At 38.2% G+C, this 25,487-nt stretch overlaps 2 protein-coding genes across 2 annotated transcripts; one reads left to right on the forward strand and one right to left on the reverse strand.

Annotated features, from left to right (window-relative positions):
* Window positions 1–9,642: 9,642 nt before the first annotated feature.
* On the forward strand, window positions 9,643–14,939 carry LOC131319379 (probable cinnamyl alcohol dehydrogenase 1). Its single transcript, XM_058349609.1, has 6 exons — window positions 9,643–10,471; window positions 10,920–11,042; window positions 12,707–12,937; window positions 13,397–13,682; window positions 13,942–14,092; window positions 14,521–14,939. The coding sequence occupies exons 1-6, from the start codon at window positions 10,401–10,403 to the stop codon at window positions 14,715–14,717; spliced, it is 1,059 nt and encodes a 352-aa protein (XP_058205592.1). The 5' UTR covers window positions 9,643–10,400; the 3' UTR covers window positions 14,718–14,939.
* Window positions 14,940–15,368: 429 nt separating this feature from the next.
* Window positions 15,369–24,697, reverse strand: LOC131319389 (uncharacterized). Its single transcript, XM_058349620.1, has 7 exons — window positions 24,302–24,697; window positions 22,014–22,113; window positions 20,486–20,551; window positions 19,455–19,572; window positions 17,620–17,702; window positions 17,470–17,531; window positions 15,369–15,845 (listed from the first exon to the last, which is right to left on the reverse strand). Exons 1-7 carry the CDS (start codon window positions 24,496–24,498, stop codon window positions 15,734–15,736), a joined length of 738 nt encoding a protein of 245 aa, XP_058205603.1. The 5' UTR covers window positions 24,499–24,697; the 3' UTR covers window positions 15,369–15,733.
* Window positions 24,698–25,487: the final 790 nt, after the last annotated feature.

Below are 25,487 nucleotides of genomic sequence, written 5' to 3' on the forward strand. Positions count from 1 at the left end.
TTCTGTCCCCTCTTTTGAATCAACGAAAAAAATTCAAAATCTCGAACTCGGAAAAATTTTCTCTTAGGGCCTACCGATTGAAAAATAAATAAAGATAATTCTCTTAGGGCGATCATTAAAAACTTTAGAGTTAGAAATTAATTACAACCTTTTAAGATCAGAAAAGAGTTTTATGTATTGTGTACGACTTTTACATTTGATCTTTTTCTCATGTGCAAAAGTCATACAAGAGAGATTTCATCCAAATCCCTCATTTTATTACTTTCGTATGTTGATTTGCTGAACTTGATTTGCATTTTAGTCCATTTTTTCCCGTTGCAGTTTTGGAAACCGGCCGAGTCTGAAGTTGGGGTTGAGGCCGAGGCAGATGAGTCACCATCAACAGTACCGGCTGTGTCTTCTCCTTGCCGGCGAGGGGGCGGGGCTTCGGTGGAGTTGGAGCGTGGGGGTTAGATCTGTGGCTGATTGGGTAGAGGTAGAGGTAGAGTAATTTCAACTCAATCGCAAGTTGAAGCTGCCAAACAAAGGAAACTGTTGTAGGCAATTCATCAAACACCTCTCATTCCCTCCAAGCCCCCATTCCGCCTCTCAACGTGACTCCGTCCCTTCCTCTGGCACAAATGATACCCCATTTACAGAGGAAGTAGGATTGACAAGGTTAAAGATTGCGATTGAGAAGGTGCAAAAACGAAAGTTATAATTCGAAATTTTGACTCATTACTCATTTGAGTCACTATCTATATCTAAGTTCGAAAAAGTATTCGTTGATATCGTCCACTTTTGAGTTTTGAAGTCCAGGACGTCCCAATGTGATTCCTATTTTGACAACATCAGATCCGATCTATGGCTATGGAGGCATTGAAGGTGATCCAACGGTAGGTGTTTGAGCTGCACAACTTCCTGTTCTTTATTGCTTGTATGACGCTAAACGTGCCATGTTTGTGCTGACCTGGCCCGTTAATTCAACACCTCTACTTCTACTTATTCAAATATACTACCAATAAAGACGCGAAGAAAAAACAAAGAAAGGCGGAGTTATCATGGGTCAAGTGGGGTCACTTGACCCTTCTGCCTATTCAAATACTACAGTACTAGCGAGACGCGGAGAAAAAACAAAGAAAGGCGGAGCTATCGTAGGTCAAGTGGGGTCAGTTGACCCTTCTACATATTCAAACACTAACAATTAGTAATACGCAGAGAAAAAACAAAGAAAATTAGTAATTTTGTAACCGCAAAATCAAATTGCATGATTCTTTCATGAATTATTTTCCTTATATGTAGATAACACACACTCTATTTAACGCTTCTTTGCAAACCCTAAAATTCATACCTCTCTTTGATAGCAGCGCCGCCCCGAGTAATTTCAACTCAATCTCTAGTTGAAGCTGCCAAATGAAGGAAACTGTCGTAGGCAATTCATCAAACACCACGTTCCCTCCAAACCCATTCTGTCTCTCAACGTAACTCTGTCCCTTCCTCTGGCACAGATGAAACCCCGTTTGCAGAGGAAGTGGGATTGGCAAGGTTAAAGATCACGAGATAATATTTCGAATCGAGAAGCACGGAAGTTAGTTCAGACACCGTGAATTATAAGAACTTCTTGCAGCAATATTTTCCTTCAGTGGATGAAACCAAAGGGAATCAACCCTATTCGTGTTAAGTTTAAGGCTATGTTTGGATCCTAGATATACTTGTTCGCGATACGTAAAATATTCAGCCAAAAGCTGTTCTTGTACAAGGAGCGAGGTATTTAATTTAATTCAGCACGAGAATATGTCATTTCGTTTGTAAAAGAATTCAGATTTGTTTGTGTAGCTTGTATCTTTGGAGAAATAAGCTCACGTCAGGAACCATATGGCATAAGGCATATAAGTTCTCCTCCGTACTTCAACCGTCTATATTTCGCCAAATTTTGATTTTATAATTTCATCTTAATTCCACACGATAATTTGAGCAATTCTTCTTGTACTTAAGGCCCGTTCCTAAACGCCAAATAAGTACTACTTATTTTTTAAAAAGGTAATTTCAAGCTTAAAAATAATGGGCTTGTTAATATAAAAATATGCAATATGAATTTTGTTTGAAAGATCTCATTGAGATCTTTAATACGGAAAAAAAAATTGAAAAATTATTTTTTCATTTACATTATTTTTTAGTTTGAAAATGTAAAATAAGTACTTACTATTTTTTAAGAAGGTGTTCTGGAACGGCCTCTTACCTGTAGTGGAATATGTCTAAAATAATTGCTTATCTGTCAATATCTCATTAAGTTATACTATATTTTTATAGATGCATTTAAATACGTAAACTACAACAATTTTTATATGGCAGTGGAATATGTCTAAAATAATTGCTTATCTGTCAATATCTCATTAAGTTATACTATATTTTTATAGATGCATTTAAATACGTAAACTACAACAATTTTTATATGGCAGCTTATGCAAATTGAGAGTCTACGGGAGTATCAACGAATGGGGTATGCCAAGCCGGCTCTGAATTTTCAGAGCCTAAAGCGAAAATTAAAGATTGGTGTCTTATTGCTACACTATAATAAAGGGTACCAAAATAGAAGAAGCCCTAAAAATTCAAAAAAATTTGGGGCCTCAAGCAGCAGCCTCTTTGAATTTAGCTCAAGGTCGACTTTGGAGATATGGAGGAGAGTTGATCCCCTTGCATCGTTTGCAACTCAAATACTCCCCAGTAGAGTTGAGGAGCTTTGTATCAAAATGAAAGTGCAAGTATGGTACTCGTACTGCACACCACATCATTATTTGTAGGGATCCCATTACTTTATGTCGACCCAAGTCACATAATGCGCGGGTGAGTGCGAGTGCAAGAGTTCAAGCATGAAAGCGTCTTTCAAAAATCTCTCGAACAATTAAACTTCGTGAATTAGCGTCTTTGAAAGCTCGAATGCAAAGCGAAAATTGAGTGAGGAGCGCATGCAAGAATTATGTAAGTGAGGTCGGGACCGAAGTAGAAACTTAGGTCATGGCTAAATGTTGACTGTTTAAATGCGGGAAATTAAATGGACTGTTTTTCCCCATAAAATAATACTCCCTCCGTCCCGTTTTTATTGTCCATTTTTCATTTTTCGTGCCGTTCTTTCAACACTTATATCTTCCAATCTACAATGTTTTTTATAATTTTGAAAACTTTGTATTATAGATCTAATCGAGAACTATCAAACAAGATCCATATCGCATATTTTTGGAGATACATATTGAAAGATATAAGCGTTAAAAGAACGGCACGAAAAACGAAAATGAACAATAAAAATGGGACGGAGGGAGTACTTCAAGTTATGAATTCCTATATATGCCAGTGTGCTTGAACTCAAATTAATCACACATCTAGAGAGAGAGAGAGAGAAAGAATGGAGGAGTGCCTTGGATGGGCAGCCAGAGATCCATCTGGATTTCTTTCCCCTTATAAGTTCAGCCGAAGGTAAGCAAGCTCCATTGTAGTAGTAGAAATTAGCAGATCAATGAATGAGATTTTTTTTTGTTACAACTCAAGCCTTTAGGACACCTTACACGCACCTCGACTAATCTCAGGACCAATCCCACCATCTATTGGTGAGGGCTCGTAATGCAAAAAACACAAAGCTCTGTATACACCGGGTTAATAGCAGTTTCGAACGTGCATGAGACCTTAGGAGGCCTTGAGCACGAGGCCAATCCCTAAGTTATTTAATGAAGAGAATTGATGATAGTTTATTGTACTATTAGTTATCCATCTTAGCAAACCCAACCCCAAATAGTGCCATTCCATGATATACCATGATATAGATGAACTGTGTGTATATTTTAGTAGAGAGTGTGTATATATATACGGGGCGGTTTAATGGACAACTATTTAGACACCTAAAAAAACACCTTATAGTTACCGATCAAATTTTGATGATCCGAGCCGCTCAATGTGATCAGAACGTAATTTTAAGGGTACTCGCGAGAAATCAACAAAAAAAAAGACCAAAAAGGGCTTGATTTGAGCAGTTTTTAGTTTAGATATATATATATATATATATATATATATATATATATACATACATACATACATACACAGTCCGGATCTCCTAAGGGATCCCGCACGGCCTTACCGTGTGGGACTCCCCTTTCCCGATCGAATTGTGACGATCTGAGCCGCTCAAAGTGTGTAGAACGTGATTTTAACGGTACCCGCGAGAAATTAACAAAAAAAATGATCGAAAATGGCTTGATCCGAACAGTTTTTTACTGAGCAGTAGGTTAGTCCATAGGGGGTTTCAGAAGCTATCCATAGCCTGAATCCCAAACGCACACGACGGGGATAACCCAAAATCCCAAATGCCTACGACGGGGCTCGAACTCTGGCCGCCCACATGGGGAGGACTAGGAGATGTCATTTGAGCTAGAGCCCATTGATGTGTGTGTATATTAGTAGTGTATACCAATTATGTATAGTTAACAGTACTTTTAGGAAGATGAACATTACAATTTACAGGGTAGTTGGAAGTGATGATGTTTTAGTGAAGATCACACACTGTGGAGTCTGCTTTGCTGATGTTGCATGGACCAGGGATATATTTGGAGGGCTTGGAGGATCCAAGTACCCCCCAGTGCCTGGGTATGTGGAGTTTTTCTCTTCCTCTTCCCTTCTTCATGTCTGAAAATATTTGTGTTCGTTTTTTGTGAAGTTTTTTTTTTTTTTAATTTATGTTGTTGCAAATTTGATCCAACACACGCAATCGCAGGAAGAATAAATCAAGCAAGAACACGAAAGAACGACACTTTAGTTTTCTCTGTGTATCGAATGAAAGAAGTGTACAAATTGCATTGACTGATGTGTGCAACATTAATTTATGCAATAGGATTAAGTGATTAACATTGCAAATTACCATAATACCCTTTTCTTACGAGGGTACAATCTGACTTAGAAGGAACAAAGAAAACAAAGATGGCAAGGATAGTTCTGTCATCACGCGTTAATGGTGTTATTACGTGTTCATGTTAGTCTAAAATCACGTAGGGGCGTTACATATTTATGAACTAGTAATTGTCCGTGCCTAAAGGTACTGCGCAGTGCTTTCTAAACATAGTCTAAATGAAGTATCAAATCTCATTTTTTTGAAGTTTTTTGTGTGGATATAATGGTTCTTTTTAACGATATCTCACATGAGATGAGTTCCGGATATGTGTATGGTCCCACCTTATGCGAGAGGAGTATTACAAATAATCGTGAATTAGAAAAAATTTCCTTCTCTCAACAAAATCTAACTTCCCAAAAAATTTCATTTTAAGAATAAGGTTCAAACATGGTCCATTTAACAGAATTTATAAAATAGTCTAACATAATAAAAGTTACCAAATCTGTTTAATTCCATTACTTGCATTCAGGGATAACATCAAAGATATTAAGAATGTATAATCAGACGAGATTCTAACTTGAATTTAATTTTTTGAACGTTCACTCACTCAAAAGTGACACCCCTATCGCACTTGTTTCCTTAACTAACCTAGAAAAATAGAAAAGCAAAATAGTTCCAAGGTTACATATAACCAAGTAAGGAGTAGAGTTTGAAACTCTGTCTACCCAAAAGGCTCTAACAAAAAACCTGCAATTTTTATTCCCAGACAGTTCATGAAGCTCCAAATCATCTAAACCAACAGTTCAAGTTATATTGAACAATAATTTTGTTCTCTTACCTATTAGTTACTAAAAAGAAAAAGAATCTGACTCGGAGAATTACTATTGGTTGCAAAGAATTACTCCTGACCGCGAAGAATTACTCATGGCCGCAAAATATTACTCTTGGCCACAAAGAATTACTCATGCCGCAAAGAATTACTTTTGGCTGCGAAGAATTAATCTTGGCCTCAAAGAATTGCTCTTGGCTGTATCGAATTACACTTGGCCGCAAAGAATTGCGAGACCATAAAGTAATTCGATGTGGCCAAGAGTAATTCATAGCGGCCAAGAGCAATTCGATGCAGCCAAGTGCAATACGTAGCGGCCAAAAGTAATTCTGTTCAGCCAAGAGTTTTTCTTTGCGGCAAGGAGCAATTCGATGCAGCCAGGTGCAATTCGTAGCATGCAAGTGCAATTCGATGCGGCCAAAAGCAATTCAATGCGGTCAAGTGCAATTTGATGCGGCCAAAAGTAATTCTCGGCCAAGAGTAATTGTTTGCGGCCACGAGTAATTCATTGCGGCCAAATGTAATTCTTTGCAGCCAAGAGTATTTAATTGCGAATTCTTTGCGGCTATAAGTAATTCTTTGTGAACTTATAATCTCAACCATTGACTTCAATGGCTGAGATATAGTGTCTTCTTTTTTTGTGTCCCCGGAACGTTCCCCTATATATATTCTTCAAATTAGCACACAATTTGGAAAGTTTTTGATATTCTTCTCTCTTTTTTTAAAAAAAATCACAGAGATATTAATATACATTTGTTAGGAGTAAATAAACCCACACGGTAATTATGCAATATGTGCAAAAAATGTGAGTACTTTATTGAAAAGAAGAGAATGAGCCTAAACAATTGGATCAAAGTAATCATCCATTGCAACAACTTGTCTTTTGTTAAGTATGGATGGGCCCTACAGCCTTGCGTTATGTACTATAGAAAATTAAGTTAAATAAGAAAATTAATTCCAACGCGGAAATACGGCATATGTATATTTTTGTTGGCTTTCAACTTTCAACCCGATGAAAGCGAAGATGAAACTATGAGAGAGAGAGAGAGAGAGAGAGAGAGAGAGAGAGAGAGAGAGAGAGAGCTAAACGTATGTGTGTGAGAGAAAACAGTTTTCGATTCAAAATTAGAATCCGTTTTGGAATTAACGTGTGAGGGAGAGAGACAGCCCTACCCTAGATCACAATAATCGTTTTTTATTGATAACTGCTAGGAAAGTAAGAAAAATCCGAAAATAAGAAATCAAAATAAGATGAGGAAACATTAATTTTAGTTTTTCTTTCATTCTTCTTCCAAATATTCATTCTTTCCAAGTATATTTTTAGTTTTACTACTCGTAAATCTCAGCTATAGAAAAAATATATATATACAAATCTGATGATCCAAAATATAGAGAATTCAAAAATCGCTGCTCCATATTATATAGATTTTATAATAGGGGCAAATCGCACATGGACCAAACTTAAATGGATTTTGAGCTATATTATGTACATTTAGTTATTTTCTTGATTTGGAATGAATGATATGAAAATGATGCCTGCTTGAATGTTTCCTTCCAATATATAAATATATCTTCTAGTTGTACAATGAATTCTTAAATCAAATTTGTTAAGGGCGGAGTTATCATGGGTCAAGTGGAGTCACTTTAGCTTTATACTTATTCAAATACTAATAGTGAAGACGTGGAGAAAAAATAAAGAAATGTAGATTTATCATGGGTAAAGTGGGGTCACTTGACCCTTCTACCTATTCAAATACTAATAGCGAAGACGCGAAGAAAAAACAAAGAAAGATCGAGTTATCATGTGGGGTCACTTGACACTTCTATATATTCAAATACTAATTGTTAAAGTGCAGAGAAAAAACAAAGAAAGTTAGTAACTTTGTAACTGCAAAATCAAATTGCATGATTCTTTCATGAAATATTTTCCTTATATATGTAGATAACAAAGTTACAAACGCTCTATTTAATGTTACTTTGCAAACCCTAAAATTCATACATCTTTTTGATAGCAGCATCGCCCCGAGTTTTTTAGAAAAAAGATGGCGATGGAAATAGGAGAAGAGGCAGATAGCGAAGAGGATGAAGACACAGAAATGCTAATGGTAAAGCAAACCATTCGACCATCGGATTAGTGAATACCAAAATAATCTCAAATCTAGGTATAACTTCTTATCTCATGCCGTAACATTCATAGAATTTTGTACACAAGAACCCTTGGGTTGATGATTCCTCACGTTAGTTTTAGATGAGTTGGTAGTAGTGTTTCCTTCGGAGTCATCCAGTTTCAATAAGTTTGTTTTTCTCTATTCAAAATCAGAAATGCTATGAGTACGCTATCACGCACGAATGTTGCACGCACATAAAATTGACAGTACATGTGGAAAATAAATTTGGGCACAAGGTGACTCCCACTCTCCATTCTGTCCCCTCTTTTGAATCAGCGAAAAAAATTCAAAATCTCGAACTCGGAAAATTTTCTCTTAGGGCCTACCGATTGAAAAATAAATAAAGATAATTCTCTTAGGGCGATCATTAAAAACTTTAGAGTTAGAAATTAATTATAACCTTTTAAGATCAGAAAAGAGTTTTATGTATTGTGTACGACTTTTACATTTGATCTTTTTCTCATGTGCAAAAGTCATACAAGAGAGATTTCATCCAAATCCCTCATTTTGTTACTTTGGTATGTTGATTTGCTGAACTTGATTTGCATTTTAGTCCATTTTTTCCCGTTGTAGTTTAGGAAACCGGCCGAGTCTGAAGTTGGGGTTGAGGCCGAGGCTGATGAGTCACCATCAACAGTACCGGCTGTGTCTTCTCCTTGCCGGCGAGGGGGCGGGGCTTCGGTGGAGTTGGAGCGTGGGGGTTAGATCTGTGGCTGATTGGGTAGAGGTAGAGGTAGAGTAATTTCAACTCAATCTCAAGTTGAAGCTGCCAAACAAAGGAAACTGTTGTAGGCAATTCATCAAACACCTCTCATTCCCTCCAAGTCCCCATTCCGCCTCTCAACATGACTCTGTCCCTTCCTCTGGCACAAATGATACCCCATTTACAGAGGAAGTAGGATTGACAAGGTTAAAGATTGCGATTGAGAAGGTGCAAAAACGAAAGTTATAATTCGTATCCCTCTTTGAAATTTGGAGTTTTTTTTGATAGATTGTAATAAAGGATAAGCCCTGAATTATTTTTTTTAAAAAAATGGGGGTTTCAAGCAGCCGCCACTTTGATTTTAGTTCATGGCCGGCTCTGGAGGTATGGAGGAGGGTTGATCCCCTTGCATTAACGGGTTCATTTGCAACTCAAATAGTAGAGTTGAGGAGCTTTAGTGTTTTTTATTTTGCTAAAAATGAAAGTGCAAGTATGGTACTCGTCACTTCCGCCAAAAAGTGATGCACACCGCGTCATTATCTGTATAGATCCCGCTACATTTAAGTCGACTCAAGTCACATAATGCGCCCGTGGGTACGGCGAATCCAGAAATATTGTTTCAAGGGGTCAAAAAAACTTTCTTGAGTTTTAATTACATTCAACTTAAGTTTATAATTGTTAATTATAGGTTAATTCAATTTTTAAAGGTTTCTTTGAAAAATCCGATTCTAAATTAGCTCTTAACCAACAAAAATAATAGCTCTCAAATAATATGCTAAATGATTAAATTGGGTCTCAAACAAGTAGATAGGAAGACGATCGATGTCAATTTTGATAGCGTTACATACTTCTACAGTATATTTTTTGTAACCCAAAAAATTCTCTTGAATCACAATTGTTCTCATACCCACTTGAAACTCTAAATTTTGTCTAAGATGTCTTGTTGTAAATTCAAATCCTAGTTTTTCTTTACACAAATAGTTTTAAGGCGATGAAACTTCCTGCTCTTTTTTTAACAAAGGTGTGTATTATTCTCTCTTAAGGTCTCAGGTTCGAAATCTCTTCCTAAAGGTTATCAACTCTTATGGGTCAGTCTATACAGGACATTGCCCCAACTTTAATCAGGCTCCGTGCTAGTAGACGGCGAGATTGAGTCCCCAAAAATTAATTAAAGTGTGCATAAGTTGACACAAATGCGTTGAGTAATATAAAAAAGAAGAAGCGGTGAAGTACTGAATTGTTTTAACAAAAAGAAATTACCTAGTTCCCGTGGGGTCATCAACAAATTCTAGTGGTTCATTTCTTGACCAACATAAATGTATAGCATAGAATTAGTAGTATTTCCATCTCTCCCATGGGGTCAGCCGATCTCACTGTGTTGGCTATAGCGTCGACTCTGGGATGCGAGTCCAAGAGGACAAGAGCTCAAGAGTGAAAAGCTTCTTTCAAAATCTTTTCAAACAGAAATTCGTGAACAAACGTCTTTGAAAGCGCGAGTGCAAAGTAAAAATTGAGTGTAGCAGCGAATGTTATTTCGAAGGATTATATAATTAAAGTTGGGACCGAAGCTGTAGATGTTAACGAGGAGGGTAGAAGTTGGACAATCGCGAAGAAACTAAACGTCATGGCTGACGCCAGAAATGCTGACTGTTTAAATGAGGGAAAATGACTGGTTTTCCCCGGTACTTCAGTTTATGAATCCCAATTATGAGTGTGGATGTGTAATTAGGTGGGTAAGTGGGTGTGAAGGCAAAATGATTGTTCCTATATATGCCAGTGTGCTTGAACTCAAATTAATCACACATCTAGAGAGAGAGAGAGAGAGAGGTGTTGAGTTCAGATGAAAGAATGGAGGAGTGCCTTGGATGGGCAGCCAGAGATCCATCCGGATTTCTTTCCCCTTACAAGTTCAGCCGAAGGTAAGCAAGCTCCATTGCAGTAGAAATTAGCAGATTAATGAACGAGATTTTTTTCACAACTCAGGCTCTAGTCAGCTTACGCGCACATTGACTAATTTCGGGATCAATCCCACCGTTTATTGGCGAGGGCCTTGTAAAAACAAAGCTAGCCAGGGGATAGCAGTTTCGAACCTGAGACCTTAGCGATACCTTGGGAGGCCTTGAGCACCAGGCCAATCCCCAAGTTAATTCATGAAAGAGAATCGATGAGCCCTTCCAAACTTTCATCAATATTTGATGTTTGAATTCTAAGAATAATTGTACTATATTAGTTATCCATTTTAGCAAACCCAGCCCCAAAAAGCGCCATTCCATGACATAGGTGAACTGTGTGTATATACCAATAAAGCATATTTAAGTATTTAACAGTACTTTTAGCCTTTAGGAAGATGAACATTACAATTTACAGGGTAGTTGGAAGTGATGATGTTTCAGTGAAGATCACACACTGTGGAGTCTGCTATGCTGATGTTGCATGGACCAGGGATAAACTTGGAGGGTTTGGAGGATCCAAGTACCCCCTAGTGCCTGGGTATGTGGAGTTTTTCCCTTACCTTTTCCTCTCCCTCTTCCCTTTTTCATGTCTAATAATGAAGATATTTGTGTTTTTGATGAAGTTTTTTTTTTTTTTTTCCTTTTTACGCTTTTTGTGTTGTTGAAAAATTGATCCAACACGCACAATCGCAGGAAGAATAAACCAATCAAGAACACGAAGGAACACGAAGGAACGACACTTTAGTTTTCACTATGTGTCGAATGAAAGAAGTGTACAGATTAAATTGACTGATGTGTACAAGAATAATTTATGCAATAGGATTAACATTACAAATTACCATAATACCCGTTTCTTACGAGGGTACAATCTAACTTAGGAGGAACAAAGAAAACGAAGATAGCGAGTATAGTTCTGTCATCATGCGTTAATGGTGTTATTACGTGTTCATGTTAGTCCAAAATCACATAGGGGCGTTGCATATTTATGAATTTTATAATAGGGGTAAATCGCACATGGACCAAACTATGGGGGTTAAATGGATTTTGAGCTATATTATGTACATATAGTCATTTTTTATTTTTATATATATTGGAAGGAAACAGTCAAGCAAACGTAATTGTATACAGGGTACTGTTGAACTCCCTGGCACTTCTGATTCTGAGATGGTCACTGAAAAATCGGTGAATCTTGAGACACTCTCTGTTTGTGCACGCAAGCACTGCTTCAGGTTGTACTCTCAAGAAAGATGTACGACCTGGAGCTGTGGTTGTATGAACAAACAAAGAGTTTCTCATGATTCACCGGCTTTTCCGCTAACCATCTTGGAAGCCAGGGGGCTTGACATACCATGGTGTATGGAGAAGGAAAACTTATAAAGTGTTCCGAAAGACCTGCGCGAAGAACTGCTCCATTTCTTTATGTTTTGATTCTTTTGACTTGAAGTGGATGATATGACTATGATGCCTTCCTTCCAATACATACAAAGTATATCTAGATGTATATAATATAGAGCAAAATCCATTTATCACCCATAGTTTGGTCCATGTGCGATTTACCCCTATCATATTGTTTATAAATGTGAAATGCCCCTGTGTGATTTTGGGCTAAAATGCACAGATAACATCATTAACAGTTCCTGTTTTGATTTGAAATGAATGATATGAAAATGACGCCTGCTTGAATGTTTCCTTCCATTATATAAATATATCTATGATTCGATATGTATATAATATAGAGCAATATCCATTTAACTCCCATAGTTTGGTCCATGGGCAATTTACCCCTATCATATGGTTTATAAATATGCAACGCCCCTACGCGATTTTGGACAAAAAATGCACACGTAACACCATGAACATTTAATGATAACCCAACATATGCATCTATTCAAACAAACTATAAAAGATCACGTAAAAAGGTTTGAAGCTTAGAGGAACGAAGCAGCAGATGGGGAGCCTTAAGCCTATTTGAATAGCTAGGGTATTGAATACGTACATACATACACAAATTACTGTATTAGTGTTTGTGATTGATTTCATGTTTGAGAGAAATCCAAATTAAATATATCTTGCCACTTATGGCGCGAGAGAAAAATATCGTGCCACTTATTCAACTTCGTTGAATAGTAAGACACATAGGTGATATATAACAGCGGTCAATGCACTACGTACTGAACTGATACATAATGCATTGAAAAACAGGCATGAGATTGTTGGAATCGTTAAAGAGGTGGGTTCCAATGCTCAAGGCTTCAAGGTTGGAGATCATGTTGGAGTGGGTACTTTGGTCAATTCTTGTAGAGATTGTGAGTACTGTAATATGTACATGGATGTCTACTGCTCGAAGGGAGTCGTCCGTACTTTTAGCTCTGTTGATGTGGATGGTACAATCACAAAGGGTGGATATTCGACTTTCATTGTAGTTCATCAGAGGTAAGGCTGGCTGTTCATTCCCCATTCTTCGTTCGCCATTCTCTATTTCTGCCGCCACCAAAACAGGAAGTGCACTGATGCTCGTATAGAGTGATCAATGCGAGTTTGAGTCATGGGAAATGCCTCTATTATTTTTCCCCAACGTTGTGGCGTTAATACGATTCCCCATAATCAACTCATAAATGCAGAAGAAAATGTAAAAGAAGAAGAAGAAGAGGTTATGATCCTCAGAAATCATAATACCGAGTTTCATTAGACATTAATCGCTTGAACGAAGTACATTATAACACTATCATTTTATAGCCAATTCCATCACTTCACAATTCAGAGCGCATTTTGCTCCAGGTTTTCGTTTCCCATTTCTTGTGCCAGAATGATTTGTATTCCGGGTTACATACACTAAGTGTATTTTCTACTGCTCTAAAGATTGTGCTTGTGTTGATACGGTAAATATCACAGGTACTGCTCCAGGATACCTGATGTCTACCCATTGCCCTTGGCAGCACCACTCCTATGCGCAGGAATCACCGTTTACAGCCCAATGATGCGCCATAAAATGAACGAACCGGGAAAATCCCTAGGAGTGATTGGGCTTGGTGGCCTGGGTCACTTGGCTGTGAAATTCGGCAAGGCATTCGGATTGAGCGTTTCTGTTTTCAGCATGAGTTTATCCAAGAAAGATGAAGCCCTTAATAAGCTTGGAGCAGATGGATTCGTGATCTCTTCCGATGAAGAACAGATGAAGGTAAAAAGGATCACTGATTATCAGCAAAACTGTTTAATGTCCCAGAAAGGTTTTGGGTTTTCTAAAAGATAATTTGCCAATAAAATTGTTCCCAAATGCAGTGTGGCAACACTGGGTTGTGGACTCAATGTGGAGTATTAGAGTTAGACCTCATCCAAACATAAGTACAGAGCTGAGACACAATGTTTCACCACTTATCCTGGTAATGTTTTGTCTTCGGTAAATTGACGGTGATTGCCATCTTCTTTCTTGCATGTAGGCTATGGTGAAATCACTTGACTTCATTATTGATACGGCATCAGGGGACCACCCGTTTGATCCATACATGTCACTGTTGAAGACTGGCAGCACCCTCGTCGTGGTGGGTGTCCCAACTCAAGTCAAGCTCAGTCCTATCAGTCTAATAAGTGGTAATTTCGTAGCACTTCTTATATATATGTAGTTGAAACACAGGCACGGGTTTTCATAACCCAATTGTCCTGTTCAAGTTCCCACTGCACCCACAGCAGTAGAAATTGTACGTCGTTTGCTTAAAAATCCCTGCTACACTGTGAGCATGCATCAAGGCAGAGACATGGTTCTATGAGCGCAAAGGATCTGTGTTCTGCATATGTGCACAGCATCCTCAGCCCCAAACTCTCCTCTCTGTCTCAGGACATTCTCCATTAAGCAGCTGTGTCTTGCGATTCGTGTGTTTCCATATTGTCACTACACAGTTGGAAGTGCCCACAGATGGGAATCACAGGCTTTTCGAATAGGAGAATGTTGCACTCATATTAGAAAGTGACAAGACAGGTTTGCACTGGGAACTGCAAACCTTATGGTTTTTCTCTGGCAGGTATGAAATCCATTTCCGGGAGTGCAACGGGCGGCATTAAGGAGAGGCAAGAAATGGTGGATTTCTGTGCAGCTCACAGTATATACCCAGACGTTGAGATTATTCCCATCCAGTACATAAATGAAGCTTTGGAGAAGCTTATAAAGGGGGATGTGAATTACAGGTTTGTCATTGATATCGAGAACTCCCTTAAGTGATGCTATCATGGGGCCTGGAGATGGAGGGAGATAAAAGCCAAATCACTACGAAAGAGGGCATCTTTCAGTACATATGGTTGTGATGGTGGAGAAGAAAGAAATGACCAAGAAACAAAAGGGGAATAATTTGCTATAATCTTCTTAATGAGTTGTACTGCTTGGGATGGAAAACTTGAAATGAGGAAATATACTAATCTGCCGTTTATTTGTCTGCTGGAGAAACAATGAGTGATGCATCATATTTCTTATTCCGTGTTCTCCTATTGCATCTTCAAGTAACTCGGAATATTACCCAACTAATGCGCATTCGAGGAACCATTACTAAAATAACTCGCGGATGTCTGAAGTCACATCAAAGCACCAGCTAAAGCGAAAGACCAGAATTTTCTAAGAAAATGGCGAGCCTTTGGTTTCATTTCCGAGTTCCATGGCCTTAACGAACACCTGCCTCCATTGCAGTTTGTTTGGTGAGAAAATTGTAAATTGGTCTCCCGAAACAGTATCAGTGTTCAAGTCGTAAAAGGAAAGACATAACTCAAGAGGCCCAAATGAATGAAACTCTAAAAGAGCAGTGGGATTAAACTTCCCATTCTTAAAAACAACTCATGAAGCAGCAAAATGCCTTTGCTTTTGGTACATCTCAGCAGAATAAACAATCAGAAATCGTTTGCTATATTGGGAAATGCATTGGCACATGCTTTATTAGTGCATTTATTTCACTGAAACAACAAACCTAACACCAACAGCTATTTAGTTGAAACCATTTACAAAACCAAGATGCCTATTGAACTAGTAGTATTCACACATACTCTACAAACTACTTCCTACAGTTCAATCAAGTGAAAAAGATAGGGGGAAAAAACACAAAGAAAGAAAGTTAAGCACTAAAACATGATCACCTGCATCTAAAATAGTGGAAACACTAGGCACTCCAATAAACTAACTGCGCTAGTTTATTGCTTCTATTATGAAAAAAGATCGCAACCTCAGACCAAGAGTTGGAGGGGAAGCTGGGATCATGAATTCTTCTGCAAGGGTGACAGATGGAGGACGGAGCTAGCAAGTTCTTCATTCAGATTTACTGGAAGTGGCGGCATGTGCTTCATTATCTCTGGCATGTCATTCATGCTGCAATATTTTGAGGTCAAATTAGCTTTGCAACAATCCTATCACAGTAGTGCCATTTTCAATGCACACATCCTTGCAACCATGCAAGCAAAAAAAATTCAATACTTGCAAATCCAGAACAGATGTTAAACTCTAATCTGGGTGCGTTAGGTTTTTCCATGGAGACCACTTCCAGGGAAATTTTCAGTGAAATTCACAACACAGGTCTACTTCATGTCATCAACCAACAATAATGAAGTAGCTCGATTACATTCCAAAATTCTTGGGATACTCGAATGGCATTCAAACCTTATATAAAGTGCAGTATGGAGTCCTTTAGGAGACGCAAAGCACAACTGTCAAATTTCAAGTAAGGTTCAAATAAACATATTCTCAAATTGGTGCGACATAAAAGGTCTTGCAAAATGAAGCGAAAAAAGAAAAGAGAGATTGATACATCATTAGCTCCCGCAGTACTCCCACACAAGTACAGACAGTAAGAAGAATGTGGGAGTGGGACAGAAAAGGGCAAAAAAGAAGATAATAAGTAGTACTTGTTTTAAACAGAAATCTGTTTACTACATAATTGGTAATGCTAGCATCAAGCAGCGATGCCTTTAGACAACACAAAATAAAGAAACGTTTTAGCTGCTGGCATACCGCTTGACATTTTTTTTCAAGGCAGTCAGCTACTGTCACTTATCTCGTTCACTTCTTTCCAGTGCCCAAAATATCTACGCACCACCAAATAATGTTCCCGATTCCGGACTTCGAGTTGGTGTTGTGCAATGAGGTGCACCGTGTTGTGCACCTTCGAGCCGTCGGATCGTGCATCCAATGGCTCGGATCTCATCTCAGCAACCATCGATCGAGAGCCGTTCATTGCCGAGATGAGATCCGCGCCGTCAATGCACGATCTAACGGCTCTGACGTGCGCAGCACGGTGCTCTGCACACCACTGCACAACACCATCCCCCAATTCGTTCCCAATCCACTGAACTCCTTATCACATCCTAGAGTTGATGTGCAATTACTGTCCGAGCATAATCTAAGATTCTTGAGGGCTACCCTCATAAATCGGCCAACTATGAAATTGCGAGGAAAATATTGCAAGTAATGCATAAAGTCCTCATCTGATAGGGATTGGTGGACTTCAAAGGGATGATAGCACATAGCAGGCTTTTTTATTTCATTTTTCCTAAGCTATATGGAGTTCAGAAGGTCAGCAATGGTGATCCTTCCACTATGGCTATATAGACCAATAATACTCTTAAAGCGATAGAGGTATAACTACACTGAATACGAGTCTAGGCATTACGGCAGATATGCTCTCTGATCATGAGTGGCAAAGATGAAGAGAATTTCTTCTTACTAAGCCTTCCCAAAGGACTTTTAATACCCACCCTTTTGGATGGTCCACAAAACAAAGGACCTGAAGAATCTCCTGAAGAAGATCCCAGGGAAAGAGCACAAATATAAAAGGAGATCCGAGATTAGAACAAAACTGGTGAAAACAATGGCTAATAAACTTTTGAACTTAATAGCTTCATATTAGGTTTGAAGTCGATGTTTGAGCACGAGCCTATGAAAATGTTGTGTTGATAATGACAAGACAACCATAAAGAAAATGGAGAATCTGACATACTCATTCAAGATTGCGAGGATGTTATTTCGAGCTTGGCAGAAAAGATTGGTGTTCTCATGTATCTGCATCACAAACCATGAACAAAGAAGTTGATGAAGAAGGCTCTGTTGACTCTTAACAGTTTTCCATTATGTAGAAAAACAAGTTTACCTTAAAAGATGCAAAGTTTGCATAAATTTGGTCCAAGGCCTGGGCATTTTCCTCGAGGAGCTGTCCTGTCAAACCACCAATGGCTGCAAATGACAATAATATACGTGGTCAATACAAAGGAAAATATTGAGCAAGTCACATTAAATTGGTAAATATAAGTGATACTACAATTAATAAGGTCAGTATATGGTTACTTATTTCAGGTTACGTAAATGCCAACGATCATTAGCACATAATTTTCATAAATTGGGAAGGAAAAAAGAAAGAAGGGGATAGGGGGGTTGAACTAGTTCATCACTTCCAGTAACATAATACTGGTAAAAATAATGCCTGTAGGTAAAAGTCAAAATGAATCATGCTACAAAGCAAATTGATCCCAAGACAAATGGGAGATGACAACTGCCTGATTTTTCAGCTTTGATGAAATTTACCAAATGAACATGAAATTGCAACCCTACTTGAACAGCCACAAGTTAGACCGTTTTCAGTTTGGAGAACACAATGCATATCTCATTATTTTGATTCATCCACATCAAAATCCAGCACTAGACAACACTGGTAAGTTTGTCCCAACAAACTTCAGATGGTTAAAATAAAGCTACTTCCAAGTAATTAAGTAATGGGTGAGAGAAGCTAGTGAGACAAATTAGACAATTGTGGGGGCAAGGCACAGTTTGCTTCTCTATGTCTTGCTAATATCTATATTTGTCAGGAAGACCATATGACAGCATAAAATTCTGTGCTTAACTGAAAGAGGAAACAGATTTCAATAAGGTGGACACAACATCACATTTTTGACACCTAAGCTTTTCACTTGTCAGAGCCAAGATTATCTCCAGTAAGGGGGAAGATATCAACTTTTTAACAACCTAAAGAGTTCCAACTCATTTAGTAGTAAAATTTCTTGTTTTCAAGGTATGTCTAAAGTCAAGCTTTCAGTTTCTAGGTGTTCTTAGGGCGTTATTAAATATTTAAGCCTCTATAAAATGGACTCCCGCAGACGTTTTAAGAGTAAAGACGTAAACCAACAACCAGTTTTCCTGTTAATCTATTCGACAGGAAGTGATAATTTCTCTTTAATTCATTGAGTGTCTCAGAACTCATCCCCCTCCCAAGTTCTTATCCATCATGCTCTTTTATATTCTCTCTTTCTCTGTGTAGCTTTTGCATTTATTAGATTCTGATCTCCAAGAAAAGGAGAGATTCCTTCGACGCCAGGATTAGATCCAAGGATGTGCACTCCTCCTACCCTCTGCACTTTCGGCAAAAATACTAACACAATCTAATGTGAATACATATACTTACGTAACCTTCATTATTATAAATCTTTTGGCCAATAACTCATCAACAGACATACTTGGCATATATGCCTGAATTACAGCGGCTGTGAAGGAAAAGACCCTGGCTTGAATGAGGAACAGCATTATATGTTGAGAATTGCCCCAAACGGAATTCTTAAGACTTATGCTAAAATGAAGAAGTTCCACGAGTCCATTAGCACCATCATGGGGTAACCACTACTTTAAGATATCATATAGGTGTACCTTCCCTAACTTCTCATATCAAGCTTTTCTCTCTTCTTCCAACTTCTTATCCAGCCTTTGCTTGGTGAAGGTTATAAAATTTCACCAAAACAAAAATAACACACAAGGGTCACCATAAGCGAGGAACTACAGTAAAGTAGATAACAGTTGCTACCTACTGTGAAAATTCTGTACCTTAAACACTGTCTGTATAACCAATAAGGTTTAAATACACACATAGGAGTGCACGATTGTGTCATTACGATAACCTAGGACTTGTTTCCTCATTAGAATGACAAGAATATGACCAACCTGTAAATGAGATCCCATCATCATTCTCCATAGAGAGCATCGACTGTGCATATGGAGGACCATTTGTACGGTTTACAGCATGAGACACTGACTTTGACAAAGGATCTGTAACTTTTTCCTGGGTGAACAAAAAGGCTGTCAAAAGAATAAAAAGGTCCAACTGGTTCATTTGCAGAATGAATATTGTTCAGGGAAAAAACATGTAATAGCTAGGAGTATGGCAAATTTGATTTAACAAGTTAGTGAGCAAGCACACATGTTGGAAAGAATGCAGAAGGGCATATTGTAAAATTGGAAGCTTGAAAGGCCAGTTGTCCATATGAATTACCCTTAGTGAGCGCTCAAGTTGTAGAGAATGCAAAAGGGCAAACTGTAAGTAAATATTATTTGGAAGCTTGAAAGGCCATCTCTCACGCACAATAAGCATGTGACCATACATATCCTCCCACCAAAATGCCTCAATGCAGAATGACTTGTAAAAGAGCACCCTCCTAGAAAGTTGCTTGCCGGGCTCAGATGCCCAAAATTAAAAAAGGAGCAAAAAAACCACCTGTACGTGCCCTCAAAGCTCACACTTTCAATTTCCAAGAGTACTGGATAACTTTACTAGGTTATCTGAAGAGAGAAGTAAACAATAGTTCTACATCATAAACTCCAGGCCCCAATAAAGAATAGAATTGATTGCGTATTGCTAACAGCCTAACAGTGAATACACCTTGTCAACAGAGTCATGGTTATCCCTCAAAACATTGGTCTTTCCTTCTATGTTGGGGAGAGACTTTATTTCAATTATCCATTTTCCAGAGGTAGTATACACTAGAGGTGACAGGCACACAGGTCCACAAATGATGTACATGGTAATAGGAGTGCTCTTTTAAAACTACAATTCAAGTTAGGAGAAGGGAGAGAACAAGTCACAAAAAGATTTGCACTCAACAGTGTATGCAAACATACTTGGCCTACATAGGCACATGCATAGCAAAGGCAAAAGCAAAGCAAATAAAATGATTGGACAATTCTAGGTAGCGCACCTTTCTGTCCTTGTTTTTCCTTGAAGAGTTATGATCCTCTTTTCTTCGCTTTCCGTTTTCCTTTTTCTGGAACACAATGGGAAAAGGTTATGACATTTGCACCCACAATGCTTTTACTCGCTAAAAAAGTAAAATCCATAAAAGTTTTCTCAAAATTCTGATCATCATCCTAAATTCCTAATTTTTTGCTAATCAAGTTTTCATGAAGTGAGTTAAACAACCTATGAAGGACTACTAAAAGTAATTGACGTCAAGTTTTGGCACATGATAAGTTTCACTCTTGTGAGGTTTGTGGTTTCATACTCAAACAAAAAAGCATTTCCCTTATTGTTAGTTTCAAGGTTTTAAAAGGCGTTGTTGGGGCTCGCCCGGGGCGTCGGGGCAAGGCGAGGCGTAGGCAAAACGCCCGGAGGCGTTAAAATTGGGACTCTGATCCTCATAGGCGTACGCCTAATGTTTTGCGGCTCACGGAGGCGTACGCCTTTCACGCCTCGACAGAAGAAGCGTATGCCTTAGGTGTAATAATTTCATAATATAATTTCTGTAATTTTTCTTAATTAAAATTTCATCGAACCCTATAAATACCTAGCAAGAAAGGAGGGTTTACGAATTACGACTACAATAAAAACTGCCGACATCAAACCTAGGGTTTCTGGGTGATAGGGTTCTTCGTTCATCACTTCTTCCTCAATCTTCAGCACTCAGCAACAGCCATCGGCCCTTCAGCCATCGGGTTTCTCTCTCTCTCTCTCTCGGCTGTGGTTGGATTTATTAATGCTCCTTTTTTTATGCTTCAACATATTTTTTTTGTTGATTTTAGTACATTTTTCCGTATTTTTTGTATTTTTTGAGTTATTTTTAATTTATTTTATTAATTTAATTATTTAAAATTAGAAAATCAAAAGGCTTACGCCCCAACGCCTCGCCCCATGGAGGGTCAATCACCTTGCCTAGCGCTTTCGCCTCTGAAAACTTTGGTTAGTTTTGAATGCCCCAACAAACAATTAAGTTAGTTGGCAAAGAGATTTGCACCAAGTTGAGTACTGAAGATATTCTTCTCAGCTAACAACTGCGTTACTAGGAATTGCTAACACGATTTATGGATTGCAACACACAATATGAGTAAAACAGTGAAATCAATAGAAGCGATCCCACAAAGTTACACCACAAAAGCAAGTGGAATAAACTAAAAATCTAAAGAGAATTTTCGGCAAGACGAAATGTAAAACAATTGGTTATTATGCTCCAAGAAATGTTTTCGCATAGACAATTTGGAAAATAATTGGTCACTTTAATGGATGTTATCGAACTACATTGCGGTTTTGTAATCTATAAAGCCCAGTTAAGATTATGCGGCGTATCATGTTCTATACCCCTTCCTGTTGTCCATACCGAATCGACCTGCATTCTAGGCTTTGATTACTCCTTTCTGCACTTCACATAATTTAACCAGGAAAAAAAGAGAAAGAATTACTGTATCAACCAAAAATGGAAGAAGAAACAAACCAGTAGAAACTGAAGAACTTACGGTCAGCCATCTACACCGCAGTGCCACATCCCGAACTGTCTTGTCTTTTAACTGCATTGCAACTTTTGCATAGCGAACAATGTTGTGTTCTGAGGCAAATCTGCAAAGGAAGCATTGCCAAATCATGAATACGGACCTCGCTTGCATTACCTCAACGAGAATTCCAAAGAACTTCTAAGAGTATGACAAGGGAAGGTTTTAACAGTGTACTGGCAATGTCATATCCTTCTAGTAAACATAAAACTAGGTAGTATAATCATAACAACTTATTTTGAATTTTTGTTGTGCTTAAAAATTAAGGTTAACGTCCTGAATATACCTTACGAAGAATAGTTTTGTACAATTTTCAATCTAGAATCAAATTCCTTCATGTATATTTAACCAAAGGTTACTTTACAACATCATGTCAGCAGATGATTATCATCAACCCATTGAGCAGACACACAATATAGAATCGTAGCTTGGAAGATTAAACTTGGATATTATTTGGTAGTGATATTGTTTCATTACCTGACAATAGAACTCATTCATGGTTAATGTTATAGAACAGCAGCCGGAGAGTGAACTGGTTATGAAGCCCTCCGGAAAGTTAAATTAGGTACACAAATGGCAAGAGACCACCGGAGATGGAAGTGCAAGAGTTGAAGCGGTCCAATGGTCCGTTTGATTAGAACGAAAAATGATAGAAAATGAAAAAAATAATCCTTTTTTGCGTTTGATTGGCGTGAAAAAAGTAGAAAGCGCTAGAAAGTAAATGTTCTTGTACAGCCCATTTAAGCATGATTACATAACACAAAAAAGTTTTATTTTCTAGGGTTTCCCATAATTTTTCCTTTCCTATCATAATCCAGAATCTATGTAACAAGTAAGTTAGTAACTATGAATATTTTCTTGCAAGATTCTTACAAAACATTTTATTTTAATCAAACGCGTGGAAGAAAATAAATTTTCTTCTCACTTTACTTTCTCCCATTTTCACTATCTAGCATAACCATTTTTTCTAATCTAACGGCCCCATGGAAAGATATATCATATGTCTAGAGAGAGGAAGAGATTTACAGGAAAGAACCAGAGTCTCTAGAAGTGCTGGAGGAGAAGGACATTGTGTTTACCAGCATGGAAGTGGTGACCTCCTGTTTTCAAGAAGTCAAGTCTTCAAGGCCTACTCACCTCAATGCGCATTGTCACTTTGTCTTGTAGAGAGAAGTATATTAGGACAGACAACAAAGTAGATGTATCGTGGAATAGACAATGCAACAAAGCCAAGAAGGGAGAGAACTTCGACACGACTCACTTCTGAGAGTATAATGGAAGTTTGCGACAAGGGTGAATCGACATGATTGCAGCAAAGAATTGATCTGACTCAAAGAGCTTGTACCGGCGGCGCAGAAAGGATGGATCTATGACCCTAATTTTTCTTCTCGAATTCGCTCCTCATGATATTGGGAACCCATACCATACAAGGGTTTGATTTTAGAACAACAAGCAATGTTCATAATGTTGGGACAAGTACGGTGGCTAGGATCATATTGGCATGGGACCCACAAACTCAGAAAAAGGTGTCTTCATAGTTCTTTGCTTGGTCTGGTAGATGGTTAGTGCCCTAGGGGCACCATAACGTGGTGTCCCAGACCCCTCCACCACCATATATTGATGTGGGTTCCAAGACAAAGTACATGGGCCCCACATCAATGTCTGGTGTTGAAGGAGCTTGGCACCACGTGAGTCATGTGACGGTGCCCCAGGGCACCAAATAATTGCTTGATGGTGAGATAAGCGCTTGTATCAGGCTATCAGCACTTGGAGAAGGGTGAAAGGACAATTACAGTAACAGGCTCCTTGCAGCCGGTTGGAGAGTTCCTTTGGCCTTTCATTTGAATGTTTACCCCAAGGATTTTGCTGCTTGTAGTTGCTCTGTTCATCTTGGTTACCAGGTTTTGTTCCTGGCTTGATTCCTGATCGTAAAGGGCTAGTCCCTAATTGATTGTGGTTTGTTTCCTTAATAAGAAATCAATATATCCACACACAAAAAACGGTGAAAACCAAAAAATAACTATGAAACTGAATATACACAAACCCCAGCCAAGATCCAAGATTCTTATAATTACAAACCATAATTCACAATTCAGCAGAAAGAACACCAAGGAATAACATTGGTGTTAAACAATCCCCATGTATACCTAAATATGCGTGTATATAAAAACACATATACATACATATATACATATACACGTATACATACGTATATATAGAGAGAGAGAGAGAGAGGGGTAGGTAAAATTACTGACGTGGTGAGCAACTCCTCCAAGAGGGACTGCTCGTCGGCAGTCCATTCGACGGCGAGGCCGGGGTTGTGGCGGAGCGCGGCCTGGGTGGGCCCCACGACGGCGTTGTCGTGGGGCACGGAACAGCCGTTACTGGCGGCGCCATTCGCGTGGCCTGAGGCTTCTTGATTGTTCCCCGACGGATGCGCGCTCGCAGCCATCCCAATTGCTTTCCTTGTCACCGTGATATCTCTCTCTCTCAACAATTTTCTCTTTATATGTGTGTAGGTTTTCTGAATTTCGGATATAGATACAGGAATAATAGCTATGCCACCGAGATATTTAGAGAGAGAGAGAGAGAGAGAGAGAGAGAGGAATAAAAAAATGTACGGGACGACGTGGAGGATCTTCTGACTTCTGCCAGTTGCCCGTGTGAGATCGGCCCCTTAAGCAGTAATTTTCTTTCCATTTCGGGAAAAAATTCGATTAGAAAATTTATTTTCACACTCTTTTTTTTTTTTTTTTAGCAAAAAAGAATGTATGCACTTTCAATGAATACTTGAAAAACAAAAAATGAACTTTGGATATCAAAAATAGAAATGTGAAAATCACTCCCCTTCTTTTATCATGGTTTTAATCTTTTTATTAATCACTCTAATAATACTCGCTCCGTTCCTACATGATAGTCTACTTTTACTATTTCGGAGCTTTCGAAAAAATGTTTATATTTTTATATTCAATATAGATATTATTTGATAGATTTTGATTAGTTATAGGAAATTGATTTTAGTACTCCAAAAATTAATGGAGGGGCTCCAAAATGATGTCGTTTTGTGTATTAACACGGTTCAATTTTGGAGCCCCTCTATCAATTTTTTGAGTGCCAAAATCACAATCCTTAGTAATATTAGAAAATATCAAAATTGTTTAATACCCAAAAAATTATGAGATATAGACAATTTTGTAAGCGTGTGTCGAAAAATGACCTTTATTTCAGAACAGATAGAGTAAAAGAAATCTTTATTAACCACAATAAATATTGCCACTTGAATAATGGCATAAAAAGGAGTATATTATAAACTATACTAAGATAACTTTAATTGGTTAGTGATCACTCCACATTGAAGTATCACTCCATTTTCCATATGTTTAAAAAAAAACACAAACACACACACCACTAAGTGGTTTAGGTAAAGTAGTAATAAAAGTT

This window comes from Rhododendron vialii, chromosome 1a, assembly GCF_030253575.1.
Source record: "Rhododendron vialii isolate Sample 1 chromosome 1a, ASM3025357v1".
In the NCBI taxonomy this organism is placed as follows: domain Eukaryota; kingdom Viridiplantae; phylum Streptophyta; class Magnoliopsida; order Ericales; family Ericaceae; genus Rhododendron; species Rhododendron vialii.

Coding starts and splice junctions, on each gene's coding strand:
- LOC131319379 (XM_058349609.1), top strand. CDS start 10,401: ATGGAGGAGTGCCTTGGATGGGCAGCCAGAGATCCATCCGGATTTCTT. Junction 10,472..10,919: donor CCTTACAAGTTCAGCCGAAG/GTAAGCAAGCTC, acceptor TACAATTTACAG/GGTAGTTGGAAGTGATGATG. Junction 11,043..12,706: donor AAGTACCCCCTAGTGCCTGG/GTATGTGGAGTT, acceptor ATTGAAAAACAG/GCATGAGATTGTTGGAATCG.
- LOC131319389 (XM_058349620.1), bottom strand. CDS start 24,498: ATGGCTGCGAGCGCGCATCCGTCGGGGAACAATCAAGAAGCCTCAGGC. Junction 17,703..19,454: donor TGATGGGATCTCATTTACAG/GTTGGTCATATT, acceptor TGTCATTTGCAG/CCATTGGTGGTTTGACAGGA. Junction 17,532..17,619: donor CAAACTTTGCATCTTTTAAG/GTAAACTTGTTT, acceptor TTTGTGATGCAG/ATACATGAGAACACCAATCT.